The sequence below is a fragment of the Lichenostomus cassidix genome, chromosome 17, assembly GCF_008360975.1.
Source record: "Lichenostomus cassidix isolate B80296 chromosome 17, HeHo_3.0, whole genome shotgun sequence".
NCBI lineage: Eukaryota > Metazoa > Chordata > Aves > Passeriformes > Meliphagidae > Lichenostomus > Lichenostomus cassidix.
In genome coordinates this window covers 6,711,757-6,732,088 of record NC_139497.1, presented here as the reverse complement: position 1 = coordinate 6,732,088, position 20,332 = coordinate 6,711,757, and the positions used below count along the sequence as shown (strand labels likewise).

The window sequence follows — 20,332 nt, the reverse complement described above, 5'->3', positions numbered from 1 at the left end:
CTGAAAAATTAAAATTTGTGCAAGTACAAGGATTCCAGAAATAAAACCATCTGGGCAAATGAGCAATTAAATCCCACATTTCCTTATTTTGTCAAAAACTTGGGAATAACCTTCGTAAATTACATGCCCAGTGAATTTGCTCCTTCTACTGAAGTTGACTTCTTGCTAACCAGCATGTATTTATTTATTAATTCAGCCATGACCTCTATCTGTTGACTTCTGGACTAGCTCCCCAGCTGGGACTGAAGCCATGGCTTCTAGCATCCAAATAAAACCTCTGTGACTTTTTCCAAAGATTATGGTCATTAGAGAGTCCCGAAAGCTGATCTGCAAACCTCTTAGACAAATCAGCAATTCGGGAGGGACGGCGAGACGTGGGCAGAATTCTCCTTCAGCATTGATGGAAGAGGGCACGTTTATTTTTTAATGTTGGTGTGTGTATCATGCACAGAAGTCCATCAAAATTCAGTGTCAGAGGGCACTCAGACACTTCACCAGGTCAGCCCTGGCTCTGCTCAGCTGAGCATCATGTGAAGCAGCCAGGAGCTTCAGGGAGCTTCCAGCCAAGGCAGAATCCCAGCAAAGAGAAGAGGGGGAAAGGCTCAGAAAAAGGGCACCCCTCTCCCATTTCCAACCCCCTCCCTGGCTCCTGAGCCCTACCTTGCAGGTGGAGTTTGCTCTCAGTGCTTTGCAGAAGGACAGAACTCACAGAGTCCAGATTGTCGTAGCTGTTACAGCCCAGGGGGCCAGTCCGAGTTTCTGTTACCTACAGAGGGGGCAGAAAAGAGAGAATGTTTCCTCTGACTGCAGCACCCCACCTTCCCCATGCTTTTTAAATCCTTTAATTCAAGGACTCCTTGTCGCCCCAAACACATCTTCCCTAATTGGGAAAAAATGCCCCACCCTGCAGAGACACAGCTAATGTTCGGTGCTGTTGCAAGCTGAAAAATCAGAATGAATTGTGCCTGCTCCCTTCAGGGAGCTGCAGGTTATTCTGGGCTTGGCAACAGGATCCTGCAGATTGATGCTTCTCATAGAGGATCTCCACTGGAGAACATCAGAAGCCCGTAGAGGAATTATTCCCTGGCTTCTCTTGCTGGAAAGCAAGAAGCAGAGATGGATTGCCAGCCCTCAGTGGTGGCTGGTGCTCCCAGAGCAGCTGTGAACATCAGCCCTGTGCTGAGGATAGATGGAGGCACAGATGACCTGCAGTGCTGCTGCTGTTGGTTTCCAGCCATGGAGGAGAGCTGCCCTTCCGGAATTCACCACGGGTGATTATCTGCTGTCACTGTTTCAATATCTCAATACAATTTCCCATCCAGAAGGGAACAGACTCAGCCATGAGACTGCACAGAACAATAACGAGAGCTGAAACCTTTCAGAAATGGCTAACAATGACGACTCCATCCACATCACCTTCCCTGGAGTGAACTCAGCAACAATAAAATCCCTGCCCAGTGGAGGATGATTGCTTTCAGAGAAGGCAGCCTTTGTCTGCAGAGCCATTTTCCTTATTTTGTATTCTCTGAGCAGCTTCCCTTCCTTCCTGCTGCAACCCCCAAGCTGTCTCTCAGTCCGTTTCAGTCCAGATGCCTCAGTAATGCCACACTGAGTTTTTCACCTTTTCTTGTAGCAAATTCAGCTGAGAGATGTTTTGCAGCCTTACACCCACAGGAGACAAACACTCCTAGGTGGCACAGGGCTGCTCATTTCACAGACCTGCCTTTCCCTTCCAGCCTCCATCACTGATCTGGGTCCTCTGCTCCCTCTCTCCCTTCCAGAAGTCACTGTCACATTTAGTGGAATCCTCCTACCCTACATAACCACTGAATGCCCACCTTTTTCCAGATATTAGTGGCCCTGGGGAAATCAATTCTTCAACTGAACAAGAGAAAAACTAACCCTGGGAACGAAACAACTTGTGATCAAAGAAGACATCAGACCAGCACAGCCCTGCCTCAAATCCCTAGAGAACCCATTTGGGCACACAGTGTTTCTCCTCTTCCCAAGGCAAGATGTGGTACCTTGATTGCTCCGGTAGAGATCTGGATCTCATGGAGTCTCCTCATGGTGCCATCACGGTCTACAAAGTAGGAGGAGGCGAGCTGGTGCAAAGCTTCAACGCTCTGGGTGGCGTTTCCTGACTTTCTGTCCAGGCGGCTTTTGTCCATGTACATGGTCAAGGCCTCCTCTCCTGCAGCAGAGAGAAAAGGAGATTTCAGGCTGCCAGGCTTAACAGGAGCAAGTGTGGCATCTGCTGCACCTGAAGAAAGAAAAGTCTGAAGCACTCTTGGAGGAATCAGCCCTTCCTCACCAGCACCAGGGGATGTACAGGAATCTCCTCTGCTCAGAGAGAAAGCCCAAGTCCACCAGCTAAGTCAAGAAGTTCCACTGAATTGAGGGGACAGCATTTTGGACATTTTTTAGCCAGCAGATCTTTGCCAAGTCCACCAGACAAGCAAAGCAGCTCCACTGAATTGAGGGGACAACATTTTTGGCATTTTTTAGCCAGCAGATCTTTGCCACAACTTCCAGAGAGGACTGACCCCATCTGTCCCACTGGAGGAGCATTCTCTCTGTGCCTCCAGAATGATGCACACCTGACAGGCAGATCCCACTTCATGCAAGTCTCTGTCTGACCTGGTTTCTGGAAGGAATAAATGGTGATTGCAAATAGAAAATAATTGTGTAGGTGGGTAGAGTGGACAAAGAAATGTTAGTTGGGTCTCTTCAGCTTCCAGTGGACTTGCAAAAGGAGGAGGGAAAGGGGCTGAGTGAATAGAAGTAATCACAGGGAAGAGCAAATAGGAAAGTTAATGTAAACTAATCACCCTTCTTTCCTCTCCCAGAGTCTCATTCAGGGAATTTAGGCAGAGAGTGAAGAATATTGTACAAAAAAAAGAGACAAAAGCAGGTGATTTTGAACTGGCAACCACAGAGATTTTGGGAGTGAAACAGTTAAGAGCTGATAAACATCCAGAAACCTGAATGGAACAAAATATATCTGAAAAGCACATGAAGCTGAGAAGGAATATTTACCTAGAATTCAATTTATGCTGGACAAGGCACATTAAAATCCAGTTCATTCTTAACATAAGGCTGGCACTGTCAGAGGTCTGAAAAGGTGGAATTCCATCCTGCACCCTTAACACACCAAACTTGGATTTTAACAAACGAAGAGAAGACATAACTATGGCAGGAATGTGCCATTCCTACATAACTCTCTTAGTGAGAAGAATGGTGCTTGTTCTGATTGGAAAGATGAACCACTGATGAACACACTGCCTCTGGCATGGTCAAAAAAAATGTACCATCACTTGCAAGGCCAAAAAATATTTTGCTCTTCATCATCTTTGCATGATTTTTTTAAGAGAACAAGGACTTATTTTTCTTTAAAATTCTTATTAGCTGAAGTTGTTTGATTCGTCCAAATTATTTCTTTTATTGCAAACATGAAAAAAATAACCCAAAATCCCAGCAAGCCCTCCCCCTCTCTTTCCCTGGAAATTTTCCAGCTTTTATCTGGAAGCCAAGTGCCTGAAAACAAACCAAAAATATTCTGGCTGAAAATCAAAATATTTTTATTAGATTTCAGTTTTTCAAGCAATAGTTATATTGAGGATTCAGCCTTTGGCTTTGAGTTGAAAAACGGACTTTTTTTTCCTCTTTTTTTTTTCTTTTTTTTTTTTTTGGTGGTAAGAAAGTACTTTTCATCAGAAGAACTGATCAGCTGAAATCTTTAAATTGGCTTCCGGGGAGCTAGGTGGAAAGGTTTGGCATGTAAAACTTTGTCTTTAATATTTTCTTTAAAATAACAGTAGCCTTTGACCACAATCAAAGCTGTGCTAGTAACAATATCATCGTTGTCACCTCTCACACACTTTCCCTGGGAAATGACCAACTTTGATTTCCTTTATCACCATTAACATTACTCTGTGTTGAGCTTGTGGGGAGACCTTGGCAGGGATCAAGGCTCTGCCACATCAGTCTCTGTCCACACAAACAAAGTTAACCCAAATTCCAGAGGATTTAACCCCCTCTATCTGCTGGGACACAACAGGTGAATGCAACAAACAGCCAGCAAGGCATAATAATAAAAATAAAATAAATAAAATAACTGTGATTGGTGTGAGGAGCAGTGGGCACTGCACTGACCACTCCCAATGCATTTTAAGGTTTCATCTCTTTGTGATTTTCAGGGGGATTTGAAGGAAATTTGTCAGTTTTCGTGAGTTAACTCATTTGCCCTGATGAGGCTGGATGAGGGTGAAAGTGTATTTTGAACCAGAAGTTCTGGATCTCTCATGTAACAGAAGAATTTAACTGCAAGGAGTTGCAGCAGAGAGAAATGAGAAATGAGGCTTTGCCACCATTTTGTGAGGCTGTGGCAGGAGAAGGAAAACCTGGGATAATTCTCCCCTTAGCTACAATTCACAGCCATCAACTGTTCATCAATCCCACCAACAACTGGAAAAAAACCAGCTTTTTCTGGAAAAATATCATGCCTTGTATTAATAGCCAAGGCACAAAAATCAGGACTTTTTCATTCCAGACTGGCTCGTTTTCCCTAGAGGAATGCTGAGGCTGGAGATGCCTTGGCCAGAGGGCAGGCAGGAAGGTGGAATCACATCAGGTTTTGGTGTCACATCACCAGGAGATGTCCTGCTGGCTTTGGTCCCACAGAACACAAACCAGGCACTGAGAGGAGAGAAGAGAGAAGAGAGGAGAGAGAAGAGAGAAGAGAGAAGAGAGAAGAGAGAAAGAGAAAGAGAAAGAGAAAGAGAAAGAGAAAGAGAAGAGAAGAGAAGAGAAGAGAAGAGAAGAGAAGAGAAGAGAAGAGAAGAGAAGATCTGTGTTCTGGGGCAGTGGGATCAGTGTTTTCCCCACAAAAGCTGTCATTTTTTTCCTCCAAAGGAAGAAAACAGAGAGCTCTGATGCTATTCCTGAAGGATTTGGGGGAGCTGACCAGGAACACTGCTGCTGGAAATCTATTTTGTGTAGCTGGAAAAGCAGAGCATCCCCACGGAGGGGGCACATGGGAAAGCAACTCTTGGATCAGGAGAGGTTAACAGACTTCTGCTGCATTATTAAGTCCTAATTTCCCCTTTATTAAGCAGATGCCATGTTCAAAGTTGTTTTTCCTTGAGGGCTTTTCCTGAAAATTGCCTCTGAGCTCTGTGTGCTCCATCCCAGAGGGTGGCTGCCCTCAAAGTGACCCTTCCCCAGTGCCTTGGCAGAGCCAGACTGGAGCAGAGCTGGGTTTTACTGGGCTCTGGGGGGGTTGAAAGGCAGCAGATCTGTCCCTCCCGTGGCCAGGTGTGAAAATCGCTGCTGTGCTCAGGTGCAGCTCCACCTCCCACCCTCCGGGGGCCAAGCAGCAGCTGGCGTTTCAAAGCCAGGCAATTCCTGCGTGTTTGTCACTCGTCTGCCACCCCCAGACACCAGGCTGAGCTACAAACCACTGCAACCCGGGGCAGGAGCACTTGGAGCTCTGCTGAGGACACAGCAGGTCCTGGGAGAGCTTCTGGGCCAGGAAATGTCTGGTTTTCTGTCCCAGAGAGCTTGTTTAGCCCACAGACTGTGATTAGAGCGTGTCCTCCGTGCATAATGCATGCCCAGCTCCAGCTACGTTTTCCCATTGCCAAGATAAATCCTTTTTTCCTCCCTGCCATTGCTCACCATGCTCGGGGCTGGTGGAGCATTTAGCTCTCCCCTCCAACACCAGTTCTCATTACAAGTCTCTGCATATTTAAAGTTGTTGTGTTGTAAAATCAGGAGGAGAAACAAGCCCCTGTGAATAATTTACAACCTCACCCAGGCAAAATTAAAAATATATTTTACCATCAAAGATCTTTCTTATTTCAAATTTCCACGGATGTGAGTGGCAAGAAAAAGAGGAATGTCGATGGGAAAAAAAGTAAACTCACAAAGAAAAAATAATCTCACTTTACTTGGCTGTCTTGGGCTCTGTAAAACATGGTCCTGAAAAGTGAATTCCTCAATAAAAAGCAGTTTATCTTTACCCAGACTTCATTAAGGCCTGATGAAAGCAGTCATTTGTGCTCTTCAATGCTTGGAAACCTTTTTCTCACATTTCTTGCTGATGGAATGGACTGGTTTGGGAGCCTGGACTGGAAGAGCAGCCCGAGGACCTTTGAAGGACATTGCCACAGCAGAGGCCATTTGACTTCAGGGGAGCTGGTCCAATTCACCTACCACCCGATTTGTGCATGAATCATATGCACACATCTCATCTCATCTCATCCCAGTGTCTGCAGAATGCTCTGGGAACACACAGATGGCCAGAAATTCCTCAAAGTTCACCACAAATGCAGCAATGTGGCAAGGCTGGAGGTGAGGTGCATCAGAAGGAGCTACAAAAACAAATTCTGAAGTAAAATTGAGCCTTTATTGCTGCAGAATCCTTCTCACACATAGTTCTTGGAAGAAAAGCATTTACATGAAAGAAAGGCACACCCCAAAGGGGGAAAAGAACAGTGAAAATAATGCAGAGTGTGGGGAAAAAGAGCCAGGAGCAAATATCAATAGGAGCTGCTGATTTTCACCCCTCCAGTGTTCAATAGCCACTATTCCAAATGTTCCTGCAGCACCCCAGCAGTGCCTGCCCAGCAGTTCATGGCCCTACAGGGCTCTCTCTGATGTTGTCCCTGACACATCCTGTGCTCACACAGACCTCTCTGCAGCCCTTGCATACACAATACATTTTGTATTTTACTGAACTGCTGTTTTTCCAAAAGTCTGCTCCATGTTAATGCATTCAGCACAGGCCTTCTGGCCATCTCTTCCCCTCCCCTCACACTCCCTGCCCAACTCCTTCAACTCCCTTTTCCTGGAGCTCTTTAAAATTCCTCCAGTTCCAGCAAGAAAGGATGTTTTTCCTCCTGCGTTTGTTTTCATCCCTCACTGCATCACCATGTTCTCACAGAAATAGGGTGGCTCAGATTGGAAGAGAGCCCAGTGGGATTTTTGGTCCAACCTCCCTGCTCAGGCTGGGCCATCCCAGAGCACAGGGCACAGGATTGCATCTAGATGGTTCTGGAATATCTTCAGTGAGGGAAACTCCACACCCTCTCTGGGCAATCTGTTCCAATGCTGCCAGGAAAATTCTTCCTCATGTCCAGGTGGAACTTCCTGAGCATTGCTAACTGCCTGTTCCTCTTGTCCTTGTGGTTGGCACCACCAAGATGAGCCTGGGCCATGCTCCTGGCACCGCCTTTAGATATTTACACTCATTAACAAGGTCTCCCCTCAGTCATCACTTCCCAACAGCCCCAATCCCTCAGTTTTCCCTCTCAAGAGATTCTCCACTCCCCCCATCATCATCCAAGCTCTGCTGGCCTCGCTCCAGGACCTCCCCACCAAACTGGGCACATCTCCAGCCCTGCCCAGTACCTCCACCACCCCACCAGCACCACCCCTGCCAGAGAGCAGCCCTGGTTGTCACCTACCTCCCAGGGTGGCAGAGATGAGGATGTGGGTGCCGTACTTTTTGATGATGGTGTCGATGAACTGCTGCGTGGTGGGTCTCCTGCCCAGCAGGCGGATGCTCCTCTGGAACTCAGGCATCAGGGGCAGTGGGTTGTGGAGCAGGTCCCTCCTCTCAATGGCTGTGTTCCTCACCTTCCAACGGGCAAACTCCCTGTGCCACAACACAGGAACACAACAGGGGTCAGGCTCCCAGTCTGGAGGGGCAGGGAGAGGCACTGGGGTGGGGAAGGAGGGTGGAGAAGGGGAAAATCCTGTTGGACAACCCCACATGGATACACATGTGAGGCCACAGGGCTGGACAGAGGGAAAGGGGAGGAGAAGAGGAAAAGTGAGACATTACTGCACAATAACCATACACTGGTGAGGAGGTGGCCTTGGAGCCATCAGAGGTGTCTGGCAGAGAGCTGGACTTCCCTAAAACAAAAGCAGGCTGGTCCCTTCACCCTCCCACACGTTAGGGTCTTACACTTCTCCATGAAGCAGCATGAAACCAGAAAATGAAGCCATGAAACCTCCATGAAAGCAGAGTTTCATTCTGGTCTCTGTCAGCAGGTGAGCTGCTCAGTTCGAGCACAGCTCTAGCCCAAACTGTTCCATCCCTGCTGCCCACAAGCCTTCCTACCACCTTTTGCAAAACAAAGCTGAAGGAGACACATTTTCTCCAAACATCTTCATCTTTCAGCACCAGGAGTATGGCAAAAGATCATTGTAGAAAACAATTTTTGAGATAAACCATGTAAAAAGATGGATTCAGTTATAAGCAGAGGTCAAGGTGAAAGCAGAGGGTTTGCTTTTTGTTTGTGTTTAAAAAAAACCACAACACCACAACAACAAAAAACAACCAACCAAGTGGTTCTCAAATCCATGCTTTTAAACTGAGAGCAGCTGGGGAAAAAAATAAAGTTAATGTTTGCAAAAGCAGCTCTTTATTGCAGGTATCCATTTTGAAACGATGCAGAGGGAAATGCCGAGAGAAAAGCTTGCACACCTGCAATCTAAAAATCAGGCCTCTGAAACATCACCAGCTGAGCACCTGAAAAATGAGAAACCTATTAATGTCCTTTGAAAAATATTGAGCAAGGCCTTCCTTAAAGGAAAGGATATTATTTATACCCATTCTCCTACAATGCACCTGCTCTATCTTAAGCTATCTCCCAGACCATCAACTCACAGGCTTCTCTGTCACTTTTCATTCCCTTTTTCCTGTAACTTGGGTTTAGCACAAACATTTTATTTAGATTATAGGTGGTGTGGTTGCCCAGCTGGCAACTCATCCATGCAGCCACTCACTGCTCCCAGGGAGGGGAGAGAGTCAGAAGGGTGAAAATGAGAGAACTCCTGAGCTGAGATAAACAGTTTAGCAGATAAAGAACTACACAGGAAAGCAAAGTAAAGCAAACCAAACCAAGGAATTCTTTCCCCACTCCCCATCCCAGTCTGGAGTTCTGCCATCCCCAGGACTCCTTCACAGTGACTGAGGAAGAAAATCCCTCACTCTGCATATCCTCCCTTCCTCCTTCTTCCTCAGCTCTATAAGCTGAGCATGATGCCCAGTGGTGTGGGGAGTTCTGATCAGACCACTTGATCAGAATTAAGGATTTGGGGTTTGATTTGAGGATTGGGTGTTTGGATGGTGCAGCTATCATTGCAAGGTATTAAGTGGGGCAGGGGTACCTCTCTGGAGCCTCCCAGCTCAAGCTATAACCCAAGAACTAATAAAAGAATATTTCTTCAGATAGACTTGGCATTCTCAGCAGGATCCTGGGGTCAAATCTGTGGAGTAATCCACAACACCCAGTGCAAAGCAGGAATGTCAACACCTGGCACTGAGACATCACTGCCCATCACTGTGTGTCACCCAGTGTGACAACCCCACCTGGCTGGCAGAGACCTTGACACACAGGCAGATTTAGGAGCCTCAGTTGCAAAGCCAGGATCACAAACTAGGTCTTTTCCACCTGGGTTGATTCTCCATTCAGTCCACTCTGTGTGTGTTAGGTTATTTGAATTAATGTAATTATGCAGGTATTTGTTTTGATTGGGCCCTTCACAACACCCCAGGCTGCCTAACAGCAGTTGCATTCATCAAAATAGTGAAGTGCCAGCTATTTACCTCAAAATATCCCCTTACACCTGAGCTAATGCCCTCTCTGCAGCTCCTTGCTTCCACAAGCCAAGTCAAAATGCCAAAACAAAACACACCTCTTATTATGTTACAAGAGTCATTAGTGTCAATCCTTGAGATCTGCAGAAACATCCATCTTTCCCAGAGAAACCTCAGTCAAAAGGCCAAAAAAACCCCCATACACCAGCATCTCAACACCAGGAGTGACTGAAACAGACCATTGCCTCCAAAGTTGTCTGTAGATAACAAGTACATCACCAATGTACTCCCTGCATGGAGCAGAGTGTTTCCTCTGCTGTCCCAGATTTGTGTAAAAGTTGATTTTAATGATAGATAAAACCCTGAAAGTAAAGACAAATAGTTGCTCTCTGTCACTACAGAGAGGTTGCTGTAATCATTCCAGATTAGAGCTTCAATCCCACAGCTTGCTGTACAAGGAAATCCCCTTGGAAGAAGGAATAGTCCCTTCAGCAGTTGCCCTGCATGGGAAGAGGCAGAGCTGGATGCTCCAAGACAGGCAAGGTTGTGTAATAAACAGAGATGCCCATGTTCCCATCAGAAAGATCATAACTCGTGAGCACAGGAAAAATGCCATCTGTGCTTCCTCTCCAAAGAGACGATTATTGCTTCCTGTAAAACTCAAGCACACATTCAGATTCCTGTTTCCTGCAGTATCCATAAAGCCAGGAGGGACCAGAGCACTCCAGAGCCAGCACGGCTTCAGAATGGGCTGAGGGAATGTTTCATGTTCCCAATAAAGTACAGAGGGTTTGGTTTTGCTGCTTTGGAATGGATAATTTAGCAGCAAAGACCATTGAGTTGAAACATGCAGGTGGTCAGGTATTGATCCTTATTCTCCTTCAGGGAAGCTGTGGTTGCCCCTGGATCCCTGGCAGTGTCCAAGGCCAGGTTGGACAGGGCTGGGAGCAGCCTGGGATGGTGGAATGTGTCCCTGCCCATGGCATGGGGTGGGATGAGATGATTTTTAGGGTCCTTTCCACCCCAAACCATTCTGGAGTTCTGTGATTTATCGACACCCAAGCCCTGGGAGTGTCTCCATTCAGGGTGAGCAGATGGACAGGGCAAACTGGGACCATGGATGGGGAAGAGGTGGGTAATGGACGTGGGAGAAGGCAGGAAAGGAGAATGAAAATTTGGTAAACAACGTGTGCAAAATGGGACCATTTTTTACATCAGGTCCCACATCACCTCATGGCACCCCTGGCAGGAGGCAAAAGCAGGAGTTTGACAGGAATCACTGTCATATCTTCAGCCTTTCCTGACAATCCCAATCCCCATTCATGCAGCAGATGAGCCCTGAGCAGAATCTATTCCTTCACAGTGAAGGAGATTTTCCCCACCCAGTTCTTGTGGATTCCATCCCTCCCCAGGGCTTCCTGCTCCCAGGGCACACCAGGAAGGTGAAAGCCCAGTCCTGCTGCACTCTCACTATGCTTGGATGTGTGGTTCTCCCAGCTGATGAGAAAAGCTGAGCAAATATGTTATGATGAATAATTTATGCAACTAACTTAGATGTTTATCTTCTGCTCATAGAATATCCATGAACCAGTTGCAATTCCCTCTAAGTTATGCATTATTTGAATTTACTTAGTGATATTTTTCAAGCTTTTTTTATAGGTTTTGCAGAGAATTTGGCTGGTTTATTCCTTCATGTGCTGCTGATGGGTTGGGATTGGAATCAAGAAGGGTTAAATTTGGAAGGGAACACCAGCAGGGTCATCTCCTCCAACCTCAGTGGTCAAGCAATGATATGGCCTTGTTAAGCTTCCTGTTTAATGTCCAAAAAATACATTTTAAACCTGGCTCACTCAATTCCAATATTTTACATGGAAAGCAAACCTTTAATTCCAGCAACCTGCCATGCAACCTGCAGAACCCTGTGCTGCAGGATGCACCTGAGGCCAAGATTATGGTACAATTTTGGGAAACTGGCTTAACATTAATAGATGTGGCTAGTGAAATCATTTAGAATTATTCAGGTCATTAAAAAAATTGTATTTGCAGGGAGCAGCATAGAGCCGACCTTAGGGAATGTTCCAGCCTAAGACTCCTGAAGTCTGCGAAGAAACACCTCCAAGAACATGTTTTCTATCAGCTTTCAACTCTAGATTTAATTGCATTTTCTGCAGAAGCTAAAAATCAACCAAAACTGAATTCAGGGTGCTGTGTTAGGTAAGCAATTCTCTTGTCTGTTTGTCACCACTGAATCCTTCCATCTGTGATTCCTGGGAAGATTTACCAAAGCTTTGGACTCATGGATGCCAAAGGGCAGTGCAAGTTTTCCTCACCAACCATTCTGGGCTGCTTTTCCCTCATCTCAGAGCCACCAGCAGCACCACAGGCTCTGTGCCACCCCTGGGGACCCAGAGGTGAGGCCTCTACAGGTCCTGAGGCATTTTAAAAGGAGAAATATTGCCCTGTTCCTCACTCATTTTCCTGGGGAAGAAGCAGGAGGTGCTGCAGAGGGAAGGGAGGTGAGAGGGATGAGGGATGAGGGGTGAAGTGCAGCCTCAGGGAGCCACATGCACATATTGAAGGCTTTCTGTCCTGTAGGAAGAAGAGGACACATTTTATTTGAATACAGCTGTAGCTGTGAAAACAGTGCCCCTTCAAGCCTGCATTAATGAGCTTCCATCAAGGCCAGCATGTCAGGGGCACAAAGAGCCACTAGGAATGTCTCAGTGCTCATTAGCACTATGACCCTTCCAGGGAAACAGCAAAACAGGGGAAAAAAGTACTGAAGAGGGAGGAAAAGTCAAGAGCCTGGAAGAGGCTCATCATGCAGACCCCACAGTGCACCATCAGAAAGGACAGCAGGATTGAGGGCAGGAGAATTTCTACCCAGGGAGAGAAGTCTGAGAGAGAGAGGCCATGGGAGCAGATTAAATTCCCCATCTTCAAATGGCCAAGGCAACCCAAGCTGGTAAGTGAGGAAACAAGTTCAGCACAGACCTCAGGGGCTGGTGCTTGAAACAAAAGAGAAATTAAATAGTGATCAAGACAGAATCTGTTTGAAAAAGGAAAGAAATAGCAGAGGAGGAAGGCACTGAACAAAGCCTAAGGAACACCCCAACCCCTCCTGGTGCTGGATGTATTTCCTCCAGGGCAGCCAGTGCATCCCAGCCAGGGCACACTGGAACTTCCCAGGAACTGCACAAGAACAAGGCACCAGCTCCTTGCTGCTCAGTGGTTCTGAATTTTTTTTTCATAAAATTTCTCTTGACAGTCATCAGCTGCTCCCAAAGGTGATGAGCCTTGCTCAGGTAACACCCTCTTCAGTAACATTACAACACAAATGTTTTTTCACACCCTCTCCTTGGCATATTGCACACATCATTGACTGTGATGTCATCAGAACTCCCTGATGGCACAGAGCCTTCATGTTCCCTGGATTTTGGTGTCTCTGTCCCTGTTTTCCTTCAAGCACCTTGCCATCATTAAGACAGGCATTTTTGGGCATGTCTGTGTATGCTGCAGACAGCTCTTAGTAGCTGTCAGAATGGGTGTGAACCAAACCAGACAGATTTTAGGCCTCATGTGGGTAAGAAACAAGTTCTGTGTTAGCCCTAAATCTTCCAGAATCCTTCCAGATGCTCCTACAACAGAGCTGTTGGTTTGGGGGCTTTGTTTAGCTTTGCCTTTCCCTTTTTTCAGCCCAATTGTCCCAGCCAGGGGCTGAACAAAGTGCTGGTTATCTCCACTCCTCAGGGCAATGGCTCTTCCAGGTTCCTGGATTCTGCAAACAATGCCACAGGACAGGGTCTGAGCATGACAACAGCACTATAATGCTTATCTTCTTCTGCCAGATCAGGCTTAACACCACTCTGTCAGGCTATCTGTGGGGTCAGCAATGTTTCATTTCCAGTCTGTGCCCTCAAAATGCCAGACAACCCCAGGCTGAGCAGTGCAATATTCCTTTAGCACTTCCCTCCACAGCTTGGCCTCTTCCCTATCTAGGCCAGCATGAAGAAGTCACTCTTCAAAGCTGAGCTTTTCAAAGGACCTACAAGAATTAGTTTCCTGTGAGGGTTTGGCACTCATCCCCCCTAATCTATTTAAAAAACCTCCAGTCTGTAGATTCAAACTAGTTCCAAATTAGACAGAGGCTGAAACTCTGCCATGAAAGAGAGGAAAAAAAAAAAAACCTAAAAATTTAATTCCAGAGAAATATGAAAAAGAAATCACTTAAGCTGAAAGTCCAACAGCATTTTGCATACCAACCAGTAAGCAGACAGGCTCTGTTATGACAGCTGGCAGGTGAATGAGATAAATAAATTGACTATTGATCTATTGATAAATGCTGTGCTGCAGATTTATTGTCTAAGGGCATTTACCTGGATGGGACTGAAGCAAGGAGAGGACAATCAGTGTTTGAGTCATTCAGCAGTGTCCTATGGCAGAAATTAAGCAATGCTCTTGGACTCCTTCCTCCTCCACCTGGCTCCAAAGGACAATGGAGGAATGTCCTGTTGCTTTTCCCCTTGCTCTGTCCTTTGGCCATGTGCTCACTGTTGGCTGAGGGGTCTGAAACCTCAGCTCTTCCTCTTTTCTGGGCAATCAGTTCTGCCTGTTCCACAGTTCTGTTTTCATCTCTCTAATAATTTTCTTAAAGGTATTAAATTTTTCCAGAGTTAAAAACTCTGAGGGGTTATTTTTTTGTAGCAAGAGAGGGAGGTATAAAATAGGTCCATAAAAACATGAAGCTTGCTAGAATCAAAAAGAAAGAAAATTCCTTCAAAGTTAGAGGGATTTCATGCAACCTTGAAAGCTCCAAGTTCCAGCACTGAATTAAAATCCAATCAGACAAACATGATTCCAACCCAAAGTCTTGTGTTCTCTCTGAGGATAAGACTCCATTTGGGTCTCTTAGGAAGCAACATGGTGGGTGCCCAAAAGGTCCATTTATTTAGAAGAAAACTGGAATATATTTATTATTAGAGACTCAAGGCAGAGTGATTCAGCATAGATAAGAAGAATTTAAAAGATAGGTCATCAAATTTGATCATTATTAAGTTTTCTTTTTATTAAATGTGATCAAGGCCAGGATGTGGCTGTGGTTGCTAACCCTGACTTCAAATCCAAACAGAGCTGCCACTGCAATCAATCCCAAGAAAACATGGCAGAGTAGATTCCTACCCTTTCAGCTGCTTGGGATCACCTGCAAGTCATGGGTTTCTCATTGTCAATAAAACACAGCAACTTCTGAGCTTCTCCAACACAGAATCCCACCAGCTGCCTTCACCTGTCCTCCAGGGATCTGCTCCCATATCCCACCCAAGCCAGCTGCAATCCCTCCCCTCTCCCCCATCAGTTCCAGTGCAAACACAGCCTGTGGGACATTTATCCCACCCAGCTCTCCCTGTAATGTTCTCTGTGCAGATTTCCTTGGGAAAAATCCCACACCTCAGGCACTGGAGAGACCCTTCCCAACACCAGCCACCCCAGCAGAGCTGCTGGTGAGTGCTTCCCATGCCTGTTCCCACCATCTCAGCTGCCTCCACGCTGGGCTGATGGCACTTCTAAGCCACTCCAGCTCACATCAGGGTTGATGGGAGCTGCTGGAAGCAGGAATGACATCTCTCCAAGAGCTCCCAGCGTTGTCAGCGCCGCTGCAGCTAACCAACATTATCAACAATGGGAAACATTCTGCTCTGCTGCTGGTTGCTCCCCCAGACCAGACATGGGTTATTAAGCTGCTGAGGAAGCTGTTCCAGCAGGCTGCAGGGTCCTGAGCACTGAGAATGGGATGGAAAACAGTGGGAATTAGGATAAAAATCACAGGAAATGCAGCTGGAACAGTTGTCCACCTGAAATACCTGACAGAGCTTAGAGGAACTCATCTGTGGATCAGGCATTTTGAGTTTTTGCTTAGGAGCACAACGACACAGATATTATTTTTCATAGCATGGTCTCCTGGATTTCTGTTTCTATGAGTTTGACCCAGAATTCTCAATCAAGCTGATCCTGGAATGTCAAGGAGCTGTGGAGAAGAAGCTTTCAAAGAACAGTGCTTTTGAAGCAGTGGATGGAAACATCTGAGTCATTAAAGGGATTTTAGGTATTCTTGAGGAAACCTGGGAGAGTTGGCATGATTTTAGGTTCTCTCCCTGGACATTCCTTTGCTCAGCACACAGTCTTAAATCCAGGTGGATGAGGGCAGAAATCAGCCAACAACAGGTTGGAAGGGAAGCCAAGACACAGGAGGGTGAGACAAATGGGGCATAGACAGGAAAAAGCCCAAAATCATTCAGTCTTCTGCTGTAGGAATTGGTTTGGGGGAAAAACAAGAAAAAACTACAAAGAACCCCAGCAAAACAAACAAAAAGCCAAACAAAAAGCCAAACAAAACAAACACAGCAACACAAAGAACCAAACACAACACACAGATAAATAACCCAACAAAAAAACCCAAACCCAAAAAACCAAAAAAATAAAACCATGAAAAAACACTCCACAACCCAGACCTTTATACACTGATGTGTTTCTTTGGACTCTGGTAGATTAGAGGATTACACCCTTGATGAAGTCCCTCCTCTTGTGGCTAAGTAGTCAATGAGAATATTTAAATCTGCTACCTTTTAGGGCAAGTTTGCAATGGAAGACAGGCACGGAGAGTTTAATTTATAGAGCAAATAAAAAATCACCCAGAGGGTGTTTCACATGGCCCATGTGAAGTCCTTGCTGTCCCTTGGACCCCTCAGCAAGCTGTGCCTGTCCTGCCCCAAAATTCACCATGTGGATTCAGAGCCTACCAGTGTTCCCAGGAGCACAATGACACCAATCAAAGGCTGGAACAAAAACACAGTTTGGAACAAACCGTTTCATTAAATTGCACTTGCTTCATTTCCTGAAGATAGATGGATGTGTGGACCACAGGCTTTTTTTTTTCCTAATTTTAGCTGTAGCAAGCTGATAACCTCAGCCTGTGACACCGCAGCCCCAAACTTTGCTCTTTACTTATCGTGATTCACAGTTTGCTCAGATGAAAAAACCTGAGAAATGTCGCCTTGAACCTTAATTCCTCACGTTGCAGGCGAGGGTACCTGGCTGCTGCACCGCCAGCAGCTTAAGCACAGCATTTGTCAATACTGGCAAAGTAATATCGGAAATTTAGCCTTGATTGCCCTTTTTTCTCAGAAAAAAAAAAAAAGCACAAAATTTTCCCCAACACAGCATGGAACCGTGTTTCAAAACTCAAACTGTTGTTAGAAAATGGAGCCATCATCCCCCTCCGGTCAGTTGTGCTCCTCACTTGGCAAAGGCTCAAACTCTCTGATTTAGGAGGAGGAAAAAAAAACCAAAAAGTGATGTTTAAATACAAAGCTGCTTCCTCTATCCAGCTGAGCCCTCCAGGTGGCTCTGGCAGAGTCACCTGGGCACAGCTGGCAGGCTGGTGGGCAGAGCAGGCAGGGATGGCAAGCTGTCCCCTGTCACCCAGCCTGAGTCACCCTCAGCTGATGGTGACACCACTGAGCTCTGCAGGCAGAGCTGGGGGTGGCAGGGATGCCCAAAGGCAGCCAGTTGGCAAAGCCACCTGTGCCCACCAGGACTCCTTGGCTGGTTCAGTGGAGTGAGGAGAGCTCAGAGCATCCTTCAGATGCAGCTCCAGGCTGCATGGAGGAGAAATGCAGGGAAAACAACTTGCAGGGATGCAACAGGACAGGCAGAGTGAGCCCTGCCTGCTCCCAAAGGCACTGCCAGAGCCAGCAGATGGCCATCAACCCCATGGGACATGGGACAGAGCCAGCAGATGGCCACCAGCCTTGGAATGGCATGGGTCATGAGATGAGTCCCATCCTTCACCACCCATGGCAAGGGGTCTTGCAGAAAGCTTCTGTGGTTATGTGGCAGAGGTAGAGAGAGCAAGTGAACAAAAACTGCTTTAGAATAGTAAAACAAAGCCACACTTCCCTCCCACTTTGATCCTTGCCATTCCCATTGTGTTGGGGCATTATTTTCCAGGTTGGTTTAGGAGAAAACAGTGGTTTCTCCTCATGCTTCCTCAATTCTGTGCCTTCAGCCTCAGAGCTGGAGCTCCACATCCCTTTGGTTTCCAAGCTGTGCTGTTCCACTCAGACCCCTGGCCAAGGGTTGCTTTCCAAGCAGCAGCACCCAGCAAGCAGGAATATCCACAGGACATCCACAGAGGATGTCCCCTCTCAGTGTAGGATTCAGATGGTGCTAAAGTCTGAAATTACCGGCAAGTAGCATAAGATAAGAGGTTAAGGGCTAAAAAAAAAAATTAGGCTGCAGAGTATAGCTGCAGCAAAATTCGAGTCATCCATAATCAGAGACATTTGTGCTTTGTTCAAGATTAAAAAAAAAAAAAAGGTCCCCCAAAAGCCTATGACATTTCAGAATTACAGTAAAACTGAAGAAATTTTCTCTAGGAAAAAGGTGACCCATTTCCTCAGACTACATCCCTCTTTAGCAAAAAAACTGAACACAAGCTGTGAGAAAGCCTTGAACATTCCCTGGTTGCTCCAAAATCTCATTTCTACAAAAATCAGTTTTGATGTATTTAATTTTCATTCCTAGTCATGCCATTTCAAACTCAGGCATGTTTTGATGGAGGAAATAAAAAGACTGCAATAAAATAAAAATTCACAAACTCATGAAGAAAGGCAATCTCTTTGCATGCTGCAAAGTGGCCTGCAATGAAAAGATAACCATGCTTTTTATGCAACACTTCATAAAGAAAAAGCTTTATTTTTGTCCTGTCCTAGCCAGTGAACAGGGACTAGTGAATGCAAATGCTTTTGTTTCCTGGGATCTGTTTGTGAAGCTCTGAGGCACTTGGTTATTCAGGCACATGCTTGGCAATTTCCCCATCATGAGTCATGTTTTCTTTAGCTGTTATTTGTGACTTTGATATGTGGATCTCAAAGCACCTTTAAACAAATGTGTCACTGTAGATGGAGAAGCTAAAGCAGCGGGAGAGGAACAACTTTTCCAAGGAAGAGATCCAGAATTCGGCACAGCCATGGAGAAAATTCACACAGATGTAGAGAAAGGCCAAAGTATTTCACCAGCAAGGACTGCAGTAGATGATGGGGTTGTGGCCAAAGCTGCTGCCCTGTTTTGCTTGCCCAGAGCTCAGCACTGCTCTGCCCTAACCCTTCATTCAGGCTGCTGATGATGTGGGGAACAGAAACAGGGCCCACAATCACTGAATCCCTAGAGTTGGTAAAGACTTCCAAAATAATCCAGTCCAACAATCAATCAGCCCCACGTTCACCATCAAACCATGTCCTTCAGAGCAATATCCACACAGTTTTTGAACCTTTCCAGGGGTGGTGACTCCACCACTTCCCTGGGCAGCCCCTCCAGTGCCTGCTCTTTTGCAATTCCTAATTCCCAAAACCTCTCCTGGTGCAGCTTGAGGCCATTTCCTCATGTCCTGTCAGAAATATACCTATTAAAAATCACCACTGCACAGATTTCCTAATCCCAGCCCTTTGTGGAGGACACTAAAGCCATGTGCAAGCAGTGGAGTGAGCTGGAGTTGTGCCTCAGGGAGGGTGTTGGACCTGACTGACACCAAAAGTGAGGGATCAAATGCATTTATCCCTCTCAACTATCCCTATCTCCCCATCCCTATTATCCCAATTATCCCCTATCACCCTATCCCTACCTGGCATTTATCATCCACCAGGCAGTGGTGTGGGAGTCCCTTGCTGAGTCTGGGGGAAAATCCAGCAGGGTTTGTTCTTCCCCTGTGCTGCTCTCTTTCATGGCAGACTGTTTGGTTTGTGTTGACTTGAAAGTCAGGATCTCTATGAGGCAGAAAATTCAGTCTGCTGGGGATCAGAAAAGCTGAGGAGAGACCCCAAGGTGTCCCTGCCTGTGGCAGATGATTGGAACTGGGTCATCTTTAAGATCCCTTCCAACCCAAACCATTCTGGGATTCCATCAAAAACCTCCCCTCATGGCTATTTCAGGACTGGGCAAAGTTAAATTATCAGTTCCTATTCTAATTCAAGATCCACACACGCCTGAGTTGGGGATTGTGTGCTATTGCACATCTGAGCCTCTGCTCCCAAAGAATGAGCTGGACCCCAGAATTTAGAAGCACATGCATATGTATATATTTATCTACTGAGCAAAACAACAATATCTGCAATGCTTTTTATTTGCCTTCTGGGTTTGGAGATTTAAAGACTTGTATTTTCTGGCTTTCCTCCGCAATCCTAAAAGACAGCCTATTCTTATTTTTTAAATGGAAGTTGTGAGTTATACAATTATATGACTCAAGCCTGGAGTGCTTAAAGAAGACGGGAATAAAAGCTAATGTGAATCCCCCAACTCTTACAAATACAGGAGGAGCAGAAAATAAAATGCAGTATCTTTGCAGTCTGGTAGAGAGCGGGTCCTGATCTTTTCCGCTGTGGATTGGAAACCTCACAATTCCCAGTGCCTGAGCAAGGGCCAGGAGGAAGGGGGACAGGAGAAGGGCTGCCTCCTTGCCCTGAGCTGGGTTGTTATCCCTGTTAACACAGGTTAACCCTGTGTTAACAGGTTGTTAACACAGCTCTGAGTGATGGTGTCCCACTAGTGGGATGTGTTTCAGCACTTCCCTCCACACCAAATCACCCAGTTTTCTCCTTTCTCCTGCTTTTTGGTGCAGTTATTTCCCCTCCTCATGCTTCCCAGCTTTCTTTCTATTTTTCTCTCCCC

At 46.1% G+C, this 20,332-nt stretch overlaps 1 protein-coding gene across 1 annotated transcript in view; it reads right to left on the bottom strand.

Moving 5' to 3' along the window:
* BRINP1 (BMP/retinoic acid inducible neural specific 1) overlaps positions 1 to 20,332 on the bottom strand; it is an 84,141-nt gene that overhangs the window by 18,027 nt on the left and 45,782 nt on the right. The window contains exons 3-5 of the mRNA XM_085077203.1: positions 7,470 to 7,660; positions 2,025 to 2,194; positions 661 to 766 (exon numbers count right to left, since the gene is read on the bottom strand). Coding sequence (XP_084933329.1) covers positions 661 to 766; positions 2,025 to 2,194; positions 7,470 to 7,660 — 467 coding nt within the window. The remainder of the gene's footprint in view (positions 1 to 660; positions 767 to 2,024; positions 2,195 to 7,469; positions 7,661 to 20,332) is intronic.